Raw genomic sequence first — 12,530 nt, forward strand, 5'->3', positions numbered from 1 at the left:
GGAGTGTTTTCATCATTGCAGCTACCTAAGCCCCCACATTGGGGTGTCTCAAGGCAAGGATTTAACTAGGCCTCCTGGGTGTTGTAGGGGTGGGGGGAAGAAGAGGGAATCATTTTGGTGAGACATCTGATAAGTGCTGAGCCGCTGTTTGCCTGTGTCTGAACATCTGCCTTATGGTACCTCCCAGGCAGCCATGGGCATCGCCCACCTCCTTGTTATGGCCCTAGAGAAAGAAGGTGTACCAAAGGCAGAGGCCACGAGGAAGATCTGGATGGTGGACTCCAAGGGGCTCATTGTCAAGGTACTGTCAGGCTGGAGACATGGAGGTTTCTTGACACCTACACCTTCTAGGAACTGGACTGGAAGAGGTCTCCAGGGGACAAACTGCTCAGACAGTAGAGAGAATAAAAGGAGGGCAATGGCCTAAACTCCAAGGCAAAAGACTCATCCCAAAGTATCCTCAGTTGCTCTTGTGCAAAAGTTTTGCATATGTGTGTGAGAGTGTGTGTGTGCCCCTTCCAGCCTTATCCCCCACCCCTTCCTGCCTTGCACTAACCTCCAGCCACATTAAATCATAGTTCTCCAAAAGTAACATGCTCTCTCTCTTCCACATCTGTGCACATTTTGTTCTTCTGCTTTAAATACCCTTCTCTCTTTTGCCCCATGCCAACTCTTAATCCTCAATCGCTTCCCAGTTTCCTCCTCATATCCTGATTAAGCTCAAGTGTTACCTCCTCCAAGAAGCTCATATCCTGCATCTGTGCTCACATAGGCTCCCCACACCCCATACATTGCACTTACCACATTGTAGGTCAGTTGCTCCCTACTTGTCTGTCTCCCCACTGGACTACAGAGTCTTGATGTCAATGCCTGGCCCATGACAAGTGTATAATTAATGTGTGAGGTATGAGTGAAAGGATGAATGAGAGAGAAACAGTCCAGCTTCTGACTAGCATGTGGTGAGGGACACAGTTGGATGACCTCTTCCTTAGGGCTTCACTGAGAGCTCCATGCTTTAACTCCAAGAATCCCATTAACATAGAATGTCAGTGAGAGATAAAAAACAATGGCAGAGATGGGAACAGGGAAAATACCTGGGGCCATCAACCTAGAATAGCAGAGACCCTCAACAGAAACTGACCTTCATATTGTTCCATACTGCTAGAAGGAATGTAGGCCTAGAGATTCCTCCTTCCACCCCACGTCATTCCAGAGCATAATCTGGTCCCAGGTATAGGCTACCAGAGGCTGCCACTCTTCCCTCTCGCCCATCTTTCAATATCATTTTGCTCGTCCCATCAAGCTCACCCCTACCCAAGGGCTCTCAGAGCTGACATCTTCACTCTGGTTCTCATGAGGTCAGCTAACCCAAAGGAGTGATTAGGAGCATCTGTACCTATTTACCAACACTCATGCCAGCCTGTCACCCACCAACTTCTATTTAAAGAAATGGAAGGAATCTGGAGCTGGCTGGGCATAGCCAGCCATACTAAGCCTTTCCTGGAGCTTAGCTTAATGTTATTCACAGGGAGTTAATGGCTCTTTTATGTACGTTCAGATTAACTCCCTGACCCAGGGCAGCTCTGGCCCTCATCCCTCAACTGGGCCTGGGTGCTGAACACCTTGGGGTCAAGGGTCCTGGGCATTTCCTGAGAGCCTTTCTGTCCTGGCCCAGGAAGCCATGACCCCAGCAGTTCAAATAAATTCTTTGTGGATTCTCCATATGTGGTTTAGGTTAAAGAAACACATATACAAACACACACATACCCCTAAAAACACGTAGGTTCCACTTTAGGTTCTATCAGGAAATCTGATCAAGAGAACAGGCCCCAAGGCTTCTGACAGCTCAGACCAAAGCATGGGGCTCAGTGGGGAATGCTCTCAGTTTTCAAATGCATCCATACCCGCTGCCCAGTGGGCCCTCACCACCACAGCTGCTTTGTGTTCCTTCTTTTCCTACAGGGGAGGAGCCACCTGAACCATGAGAAGGAGATGTTTGCCCAAGACCATCCTGAAGTGAACTCCCTGGAGGAGGTGGTGAGGCTGGTGAAGCCCACAGCCATCATAGGTAGGAGGAGGGAGGTGACCCCCTGTCCAGCCCTGCTAACCCTCTTCATTTGCAGATGGAGAGACTGAGGCTCAGCCAGGAGGCATAAGTAACCCAAGGAGACACAGCTCTTTCCCCCATCCCATGTCCAATTCAATGCCACAAACTTTTACTGAGTGACTATGTATAAAAACCATGGAACTAAGGCCCCAGAGTTAGGGCTTAGTGATGCAGAATCATACAGAGCAGTGGAAAAGCACAGTGTTGGTCTCTCTAACCAGGATGAGATGAGCACTCCTCCCCCAAGGTGGGGACCCTGGCATCTCTCCCTGTACTGGGGGTGCAGCCCACTCTCAATGGCAATGCCTAGGAATGCCTTCACAGGTACACCTAACTGGCAGGGACCAGAAGTGGATCAATGGTCTTTTAGAGATGGACAGAAAATCTCAGGCAGCTCAAGCAGGAAGACCCTTTTCCCTTCGGCTCCCTCCATCCCTGTGGAGCTGCCATTCCCAAGACTATTGAGTCTTTCATGGTGTGCCTGGCTCCCTCCACCACCAGGAGAGGAATCGGTTGTTTATAAAGAGTAGGCATCCCCACTACCCCCCCTTTTCCCTGTAGGTGTTGCCGCCATCGCAGGAGCCTTCACGGAGCAGATTCTGAGGGACATGGCCTCCTTCCACGAGCGCCCTATCATCTTTGCCCTGAGCAACCCCACCAGCAAGGCCGAGTGCACGGCTGAGAAGTGCTACCGGGTCACCGAGGTCAGCGGGGAGTCCTTCCTTCCCCCGGCTGAGAGGACATAGTAACAACGAGTAACCCTATGAGGGTGAAAAAAATCCCCACATCACTGATGAGCAAACTGAGGTTCAGAAAGATGAAGTAACTTGCCCAAGGTCACAGAGCTAATAAGGAGCAGAGCTGGCCCTCAAACCCAGGTCTGACTCCAAAGCCCAAACTCTTACCATTATGCTATACTGTTTAGGGTTCCTCCTAAATAACACAGAGCTCTGACCAGAACCCAGACCCTGAGGCACTTGTAGACTCTGGGCCACTTCCACACCTGTCATGTCCTGGGCTGGCCTTCCCAGGAGGTGACAGGTAAAAAGGTACTGTGAACCCCATCACCTTTCAGCTGTTTCTTGGCCACCAGGTAACTCAGGTGGAGGCTGAGCTTTCTGTTCAAATGAATAAATGTGCTTTAAGTACCTGCCATGTTCTCAGCACAATGCTGGGCATTTGGGAGAGGATGAAGAAAGGTTCAACATTTGGGAGATAAGAACAGGCCACCATTACTTCCCCAAACCAATCTCCAAGCTCCATCTGTGGTTTTCTTCCTGCCTCCAGGGCCGAGGGATTTTTGCAAGCGGAAGTCCTTTTAAGAGCGTAACTCTGGAAGATGGCAAGACGTTCATTCCCGGACAGGGAAACAATGCTTATGTGTTTCCTGGGGTGGCACTGGGAGTCATCGCCGGCGGGATCCGGCACATCCCAGATGAGATCTTCCTCCTGACGGCAGAGGTATCACTGTCCCTGCTCCCTCAAATGCTTCCCATAGAACCTGTGGGTTGACACTGGGTCCCCTGCCCAATCTCTAAAGATTCTTCCTCTCTTGTCTTTTCTACCCACCTGCCCCCCAACCCTGGCAGTGTGCTTGAATCTCAGGCATCTCTCAAGATCACCCTGAGGCTTGACCTCTTCGATCATACACAGGGCTGGGCTTTGGAGGGGGATGGGGACTAGTCAGTGGGAGGGGGTGTTGGCAGGAGGCTCTGGCAGTGAGGGGACATACCTCCTGCTGCTCCCTGCCTCCCAGCAGTGCCATCTAGATGCCAAGACAAAGGAGATACCAACAAGGCCTGAAACTGGGGCTTGTGGATCATGACAGGTGACAGATTTTTTTTAAGCCACAGGCCTTGGTCAAATCACTGGGGTAACCGGCAGTAGTAAGCCCCACCAGGACAGCTTTCTGTAGCGGGTGGGGTTGCATGCCTGGTTTTACCTACTCTGAGTACCCAGATCTTGGGCACCCACATGGGGGTGTTAGAGATGTACCTGTTCCAGGCCGGGCGCGGTGGCTTACGCCTGTAATCCTAGCACTCTGGGAGGCCAAGGTGGGCGGATCGTTTGAGCTCAGGAGTTCGAGACCAGCCTGAGCAAGAGCGAGACCCCATCTCTACTAAAAATAGAAAGAAATTATATGGACAGCTAAAAAAAATATATATACAAAAAAAAAAAATTAGCCAGGCATGGTGGCGCATGCCTGTAGTCCCAGCTACTCGGGAGGCTGAGACAGGAGGATCCTTTGAGCCCAGGAGTTTGAGGTTGCTGTGAGCTAGGCTGACGCCACGGCACTCACTCTAGCCTGGGCAACAGAGTGAGACTCTGTCTCAAAAAAAAAAAAAAAAAAAAAGAGATGTACCTGTTCCAGTATCTGACTAGTAAAGCTCCTAGAAGGGTTCTTTACTGGACACAATGAAAATCATGAAAGAATTCATTAAGAATGGCAGCCCATGTTCATAATAATGGTTATTTATAACAGTGACAGTGGCTGACATCATCAAGTGGTTTCTAAGTGCCAGGCTCTTGACATTTATTGTCACTCTGAGGAAACCAAGGCATACAAATGTCTCTGTTGAGAGAAGTTAATCAAAGCTATATACAAATGTTAAATGTATTTATACCCAATGAGCTCTAAAGGCTCTCCTGTGACTTCTAACATCCTTCCGCATTTCCTCCTCACCGCAGCACTGGTGAGAGCCTGAAACCTACGGGCCACGGGTACGGCTTCCACACAGCCCTGTCTGGATCCACTTCTATGAGGCCCATAGGGAACGACTACCTCATGCACCAGGCCCCTTCTCACTATGTCTGGTCTTTAAGCCCAGGCTCTGCAAGGCAGTGCAAATAATACCTCCTGAAGGCTTTTCAGCTGGCCCTCAGCCCTGCGCACACTAGTTCTGACTTTGTGCCACAGCTTTCTGTTCCTCTTGTCTGAGTATTCTGTGTTTGGATTTCTTTTCGCTGCTATAATGGGTGTTCTTGTCCTGTGGCTATGGGAAGAGCTGTTTGAAACCCCCATTGGATGGGAAGAGTCATTTCCTGCTTGAAGTCAGCCTGGAAGCAAATTCCCCTGTTGTGCAGAAACATAGTTGCTAGAGCCCCTTCCTATGTAATCCCATGAGACAGCTTCACACCCACCGCCCCCCAGTGCTGTGAGACGGTTCAACTCCATCATTTCATAGACAGTATCCATCAATTACACAGCAACTTCTCCTGGATCTACTTATTAAGCACCTGCTGTGAACAAGATAAGCCCCCTCTCCTAGAGGAGCTGATAGTCTGGTCTTCAAAGGCCTGACAAGTTATATTTCTGAAAAAAGTGCTTTTAATCAAGATAATTTAAGTTGAATTTGATTTTCCTATGGAATGTTAATATAGCCTTTAAGAAGATTTACATGCACTACCTCATTTTATCTTAACAACTCCGTAAAATAGGTGTAGTGTTTATTCCTATGTTACAGACAAGGAAAGTGAGGCACAGAGAGTTTAGGTCACTGACCTAAGGTAACTTGGCTTGTGTGTGACAGCGTCAGGATGGCCCCAGGCAACTTGACTACATGCTGCAGTAGAGCATGACCAGTGCCCAACATCTTAGAAGTGACCACACGTGTCATAAAGTATCTCTTCACAAGATAAGCTTCCTAGATGCAGATCTAGCCATGGAACTCCTACTTCTCTCTAATCAATCCATCTGCTGTACCTCCACAAAGAAAAGCAATCCTGCAGAACACACAGCAGGCCAGGTTTCTCTCCTCAATTCAGAGCTTTGTATGGCTCCTTGGTGCTTACAGGATGACATCCAAACTCCTTCCCATGGTTTCCAGACAAGGCACTTTATCACGGGCCCTCCTTCCCTCTCCAGCCTCACTTTTAGTCCCTCCCTACCATCAACCTTGCCAATGTGCTATTTTCAATCTCAAGTCCACCCTCCCTCTTTCTCTCTCTCATCTCCAAGCATTTGCATGTGTTACTCTCTCTCCCCTTTTCCAGTAATTCATATTTTGCCTTTGGGTATCAGCCTATGGCACTTCGGGAAGCCTCTCCTGTTCGTGGCAGACAGGGCCCTGCCTTCCTCTATGCCTATATGTCCGTTCTCATTACACTCACCTGCTGTGTTATAATTGTTATAATCATTTGTTAGTTGTGCAGTGACACCAGTCTCTGTAAGGGAAAAGACGATGGCTGGTTCTCCATAGAACCCTTCACCATATGGATCCTCAACACCCTAGTGCAGAACCAAGCATATCGTAGAGCTCAGTGAATGTTTGACCAAATGAATGGAAAGGAGAGAGGGCAGCAGAGAGGGAGGACCACTTCCCTGATGTCTGCAAACTCTGAGATGAGACCAACTCCTTTGCCTTGTCACTTCCGGGACACACAGTTCTCGGAGAGCACCAGTAACGTTTCCCAAATTTAAATTTGACACCAGAAGATTGGGTAGGAGTAGATTGAAAGCCACCACATTAAAGAGGCTGATCTGCAAGGCTGGCTGAGCACCAGCACCTGAGGCTGGAGGACGAGGCTTGCAAAGGATAAGGCTTGACCCTCAGGGGCAGACTCTAAACTTGGGAGGGAAGCTGTGGGAGGTTCTGCTCCCAGGATGATGTGCTTAGGGCATTTATCCAGATAAGGCATGAGACACATTCACTCACTGGAGGAGAGGCCTTCCTCAGATTGGGACCAGGGCTGGAAGGGAGAGCTCAAGGAGCCCTGAACACAAAACATAACATTGCCTAGATGGGCACCGTGGATGGTAGGTACCAAGCATGTGGGAGGAGATTGGGACCCAGGAAGTGAGGGACCCAGGGATCCCTGTGCAACAAGCTGGACCTGCCAAGAAGAGATTACATAGCCTTCGTTTTGCAGGCCATGAGTTTATTCATCTTGGTTTTAGTGATTTTCCTTTAGAATTCGAGCCCCTCATGTTGTTTTAAGCCTCACCTAGTCTAGTATAGAAAGGATGTGTCCTTGCTTAACCCCAAGCATTAAGCTCTCCTGGGCCTATGGGGTGGCAGAGTCAACAGCGGGAACTGCAGCGTTTGATCAGCTATGCGGGGGCAGGGTGAGTCTCTGGGGTTGCGCTTGTTCTGGGAAGGCAGAAACTCAGCTTATTTCTCTTGGTTCTCTCCTTCTTCCCAGCAAATTGCCCAGGAGGTCTCCGAGCAGCATCTGTCCCAGGGGAGACTGTACCCACCACTCAGCACCATCCGAGACGTGTCTCTGAGAATTGCCGTCAAAGTAAGGGGCATCCTACCCTTGTAGTATGGGTAGTGAGGCTCAACCACTTTCTCTGTCTGTGGCTTTAGGAGGGCTAAGGAGATGGCAGCAGTGGAGAAATCCTTGGGCTGCACTGCATGCAACCCAGGGGCTTTGTGACAAACTCCTGCCCACCTAAAGCTTGAGCCCCACCCGCAAATCCCACCCAGGCCAGTTCTGGGAAAGCTCCTGGATTTCCCCTCAAAGGCCAAGCAGAAAGGTCATCAAAGTCCATGGTTTTGTGGACCAGAATGTGGGTGGAATTTTTTAAAAATGAATCATAAGCACCAATTTATAAGAAAGGTCAGCTTGCATAGCATCATGAAAATTCTCAGGCTTTGGGGTCCCAGCTCTGCCGATCAGCAGCAGTGTAACCTTGGCCTAATCACTTCATTTCCCTGAGCCTCAGTTTCCTCCTCTTCCAAAGGGCTGGTAATTCCTCTCTACCAGCATTTTGAAGAAGATTAAAAGAGAACTCTCCACACGCAGTGCCTGCCTGGCTAGAGTAGATCTCATTTTTCCACTTTCTCTCAGAATAGCTGGGCCATAGGATGATCAGGTTCATGTAATATTCCAGACTATGAGATTCTACAGAGAAGATAGGTTTTCAAGGAATCAGAATATGGTGCAATAAAGACTGGCTCAACATTGATAATTGTTGAAGCTGGATAATGGGTACATGAGGGCTTATCATAGTATTATTTCTATTAGTGTATATGTTTTACATTTCCTATAGTAAGTTTTCAAAAGAATTTCAGAAGATGCATTGTACATCAACATGCACTCCCTATGAGTTGTCCAGTGCAGGATCCAGAATCAGGCTTCAAGACTAACAGCCCAGCTTTTGGCCCAACTTCACTCCGTCCAGTTCCTTCCTTTCTGGAATATTTAGATTCACACTCGTCTGAAGCTGAATCTAATACCCAGAGAACAGTGTCCAGGCTGTTTGTCCAATTCACATCATATTCAAGGGAGCAAAAAATATCAGGTACTAGACTCTTTTGCCTGTTATCTAATTTTATCTTCGCACCACCCTAGAGAAAGGTCTCATTATCCCCACTTTACAGATGAGGAAACTGAGGCTCAGCAAGGACAATGTCACCTCTGAGGATCCACAGGCAGTTGGGTGCAGGAAGAATTTAGGCTGACGCCTCTTGACCCTGGCCTGGTATTTATTCCACTTTGCTACAGCAGCCTGTCTAGGCAGAAGGCTTAAAATCCTTCCTACCCAGTGGTTTCATGGGCCACGCTTGTGAGAGGAGCAAGTCCTGCTCCTCAAGGTGTGTGCCACTTCCCCAGGCTCCCAAGCAAGGGCCTTTCGGCAGGTTTCCCCTTAGATCCAGTTCCTCAGCCGAACGTTTTTCCGTAGGTCCTTGACTACGCGTACAAACACAATCTGGCTTCCTACTACCCGGAGCCCAAGGACAAGGAGGCTTTTGTAAGATCCCTGGTCTACACTCCAGACTATGACTCCTTTACGCTGGACAGCTACACTTGGCCCAAGGAAGCCATGAATGTTCAGACGGTCTGATGCAGACTCAGGGGCTGGTATGGGGCTGGATGAAGCCCAAAGTTACACCCACAATATAAATGGGTTCCAAAATGGCCATCCTTGTTGCTGTGTTTTTTCCTTTGAACTTTCTGATGTGAGAGGAGATGCCAAGGTATACAGTGAATGACAGCCTTGTCCCTGAAGGCCCTGGGAGTTCACTTTTCTATAACCCTCCTCTGAGTTCCTTCCCAAGCATTTCTTCATCCATTAATTGAAACTATTGGCTCAGTCTTGTGTGAAATACAGAATCCTTTCTAGAATCCGACCTTCACAGAGCTTAGGGTCTAGTGGAGATAATTGGACACAATTCATGTTGCAATAAGGGAGAAAGTGGTAAGTCCATTAAGGAGGGGCAGATAAAAATCGAGGGCACTCAGAGAAGGGAGAGGACACTTCCTATGAGAACATAAGACTTGAAGGGAGCAGTGTTTTCACTGAGTCCCGAGAGTGAAGGATGGGTGGGAGTCATGGGGAGAGGAGGAATGTGAGCGTCGCCACTAGCCAGAAAGTGTGGCCCACCCATCGGGGAGTTCAGTCCTGTCAGAAGAATACACACCCTTCAAGACTCAGCAGGGTGTGAAGGCTGAGTGGCTGGAGGCAGCTTACTAATTAGTCAGGAATGGTCACTGCCCTATGGGTTGTTGAATATTGGACATGCTTTTTTGGTTTTTATTAAAAGGAAAACCAGAGAAGTGTGGGTGGGGAGCGTCAGCCTGCCAAGGAGTGAGGAGGAAGAGAGGCAGTGAGGGGAAGAGCACCGTGGGGAGTTCTAAGGGAGATGTGATTTCATTTTCCTGGCTCTGGAACACACTCTGCCTTCCATCCTTCACTCTCTGAAGTAACTGAGCAACCCAGAGCCGCTTTCTTATAGAGGTGACGTCAGTCTGTCCTGAGTGTTTCGTAGACCAAGTTCAGCGCTCGCCTTCACTGCCCTCAAGTCCAGCAGAGCCCACACCATAGCCAATGAGAGTGGGGAAAGAGCTTGCAGCCCCCGGCAATCGGAGACTCTGCTAAGATGCTAAGACCTGTTGGGATGACAGCTTCTGGCCTCTAATTTAATTGTGTGATACAGGAGACAATACATCAAGCTTAGGGCCCTACTCCTGCTGCCACCTCAACCTCAGGGTCCCCACTGCCCACAATGAATAGGTTCTATATGACCATCTCACAGTGACAGTCTTTTTAGGATCCTAGAAAAGTAATTAACAGAGCCACCAGTCACCTCTTGCTCAAGTCTTATTTTTCCAACATCTGTGTCCTTGGTACTGGTGCTCAGCCAAGAATATCCTGAGAAAACATCCCTCCTCTCTGATCCTTGGGCTCAGAGAAAATGAGAAACTATTCAGAAGAGGGTTTGAAGAGTGAAGCTGGAATGTGAACACCGGGGAACCTTTTACACTATCTTTTCTACATCATGTCCCACAACTTCTTCTTTACCCCCACTACACCTCCTCCATAACCAATGTAATAGAAAAGACAAACAATAGTAGAGAAAAATCAGTGAAGCAAAATAGGTTCTTGGAAAAGATCAACTAAATTAACAAAATTTAGCTCTGCTGACCAAGACAAAAAGAAAGAAGACACAAATTACACTTCCTTTGCTCCAGCCACACTGAACATCTTGCTGGCACTAAGCACGTGCACTTTCAAGCCTGTGCTTGGTCTCCCCACCTGGAAAGTCCTTCCCTTCTCTTCCCTGCCCTTTACCAGTTAAATTTTGGTTTGCCAACAGCTTTCTGCCTGGAGACATCATTTATCCTTAGAATTGAAATGCAATTGCCTTTATGAAGTCTTTCCTCCCCCAGAGTTAATAATTAAATTAAAAATCAAAAATAGAAAAAAATGGGAAATTCCAAAATACTTGGAAGTTAAACAGTACATTTCTAAATAATCCATAGATTAAAAGAAGGAATCACAAGATTATCTATTGAATTTTTAAAACCGTATCAAAATTAATGAGATGTAGCTAAAGCAGTGCTTAGAGGAAAATTTTATAGCTTTCCATGCTGTCATGGTTAATTTTAGGTGTCAACTTTCCTGGGCCACAGAGTGCCCAGATATTTGGTCAAACATGATTCTAGGTGTTTCTGTGAGTGTGTTTTTAGATGAGATTAACACTGAGATCAGTAAACTGAGTGAAGCATAGTGCCCTTCATAATGCAGGTGGGCCTCATCCAATTAATTGAAGGCCTGAACAGAAAAAACAGGCTGACTCTCCCTTATTTGACAACCTTATAACTGGGATATTGGCACTTTTCTGCCTTTTGACTGGAACTACACCATCAGCTCTCCTAAGTCTCCAGCTTGCCAACCCACCCTGCAGATCTTAGGACTTGCCAGCCTTACATAGTCATGTAAGCCAAGCCAATTCCTTATAATAAATAGCAAGAGACAGAGACAGAGACAGAGAGACCTTATTGGCTCTGTTTCTCTGCAGTACCCCGACTAATGCAAATACCTACATCAGGAAGAAAGAAAGAAAAAAAGAAAGAAAAGAGAGAGAGAAAGCAAGAGAGAAAGTTTATTGATCTCAGATCAATAAACTTAACTTCCTCTTTAAGAAACTAGAAAAAAAAAAAAGCAAACAAAATCCAAAGCAAAAATTAACACAGAAATCAATATATCTATAATAAGCAAAGAAATTGAATTAGTAATTAAAAATCTTTCCCCCAAGAAAAGCCTATGTCCAGATGGTTTCGTTGGGTGTATTCTATCAACTACTTAAAGAAAAATAATAATAATCCTTCACAAACTCTTTCAGAAAGCAGAGGAAAGAGCACTTCCCAAATCATTCTGTGATACTGGTATTACTATATCAAAGCCAGATAATGACATCATAAAAGAAGTAAAGACTAATATCCTTCATGAATATGGATGCAAAAATCCTAAACAACATATTAAGCAAACCAAATCCAGCAACATAAATACGAGAATTACACACAATTAACAAGTGGGATTTATCCCCAAGAAAGCAAAGTTGTTTTAACATTCAATATAGTATAAAATATTAATAGAATGAAGGACAAAAACCATAAGATCATGCCAATAGATGTGTAAAAAAAGCATTTGAAAAAAATCCAACACCTATTTATGATAAAATGCCATGCAAAATAGAAATGGAAAAGAACATTCTCAATCTGATAAACGACATCTATAAAGAACCAACTGCTAACATCATACGTAACAGTAAAAGAATAAATACTTTCTCCCTAAGATCTGGATCAAGGCAAAGAGGGCATTTTCACCACTTATAGTCAACATGGAGGGTCTAGCCAATACAATAAAGCAAGAAAAAGAAATTATAATTGTCAGGATTGGAAAGGAAGAGTAAAACTGCCTTTATTCATAGATGACATAATCCTGAAGATAGAAAATGCTAAAGAACACATACATTCCCTATCAACTAATAAATGAGTTTAAAAAAGTCACTAGACATAAAATCAATAGTATTTCTATATATTATCAGCAATCCAAAAATAACATTAAGAAAACAATTCTATTCACAATAGCATTACAAATAAAAAATACTTAGAAATAAATTTTAGAAGTATAAGTCTTGTACGTTGAAAACTATAAAACATTGCTGATAGAAATTAAAGAAGATCTAAATAA

General features: G+C 46.2%; 1 protein-coding gene across 7 annotated transcripts in view; it reads left to right on the top strand.

The window, feature by feature from the left end:
- ME3 (malic enzyme 3) overlaps nucleotides 1-12,530 on the top strand; it is a 200,809-nt gene that overhangs the window by 186,059 nt on the left and 2,220 nt on the right. For 4 of the 7 annotated variants that reach the window (XM_069470955.1, XM_069470956.1, XM_069470954.1 and 1 more), the window contains exons 10-15: nucleotides 188-301; nucleotides 1,963-2,068; nucleotides 2,669-2,811; nucleotides 3,395-3,568; nucleotides 7,250-7,348; nucleotides 8,736-11,401. In XM_069470955.1, coding sequence (XP_069327056.1) covers nucleotides 188-301; nucleotides 1,963-2,068; nucleotides 2,669-2,811; nucleotides 3,395-3,568; nucleotides 7,250-7,348; nucleotides 8,736-8,897 — 798 coding nt within the window. In that variant the 3' untranslated portion in view covers nucleotides 8,898-11,401. Of the gene's footprint in view, nucleotides 1-187; nucleotides 302-1,962; nucleotides 2,069-2,668; nucleotides 2,986-3,394; nucleotides 3,569-7,249; nucleotides 7,349-8,735; nucleotides 11,403-12,530 lie in introns of those variants that run through there. The other 3 variants (XR_011233692.1, XR_011233693.1, XM_069470958.1) reach the window with 3 other exon arrangements.

This window comes from Eulemur rufifrons, chromosome 6 (genome assembly GCF_041146395.1).
Source record: "Eulemur rufifrons isolate Redbay chromosome 6, OSU_ERuf_1, whole genome shotgun sequence".
Lineage (NCBI taxonomy): Eukaryota > Metazoa > Chordata > Mammalia > Primates > Lemuridae > Eulemur > Eulemur rufifrons.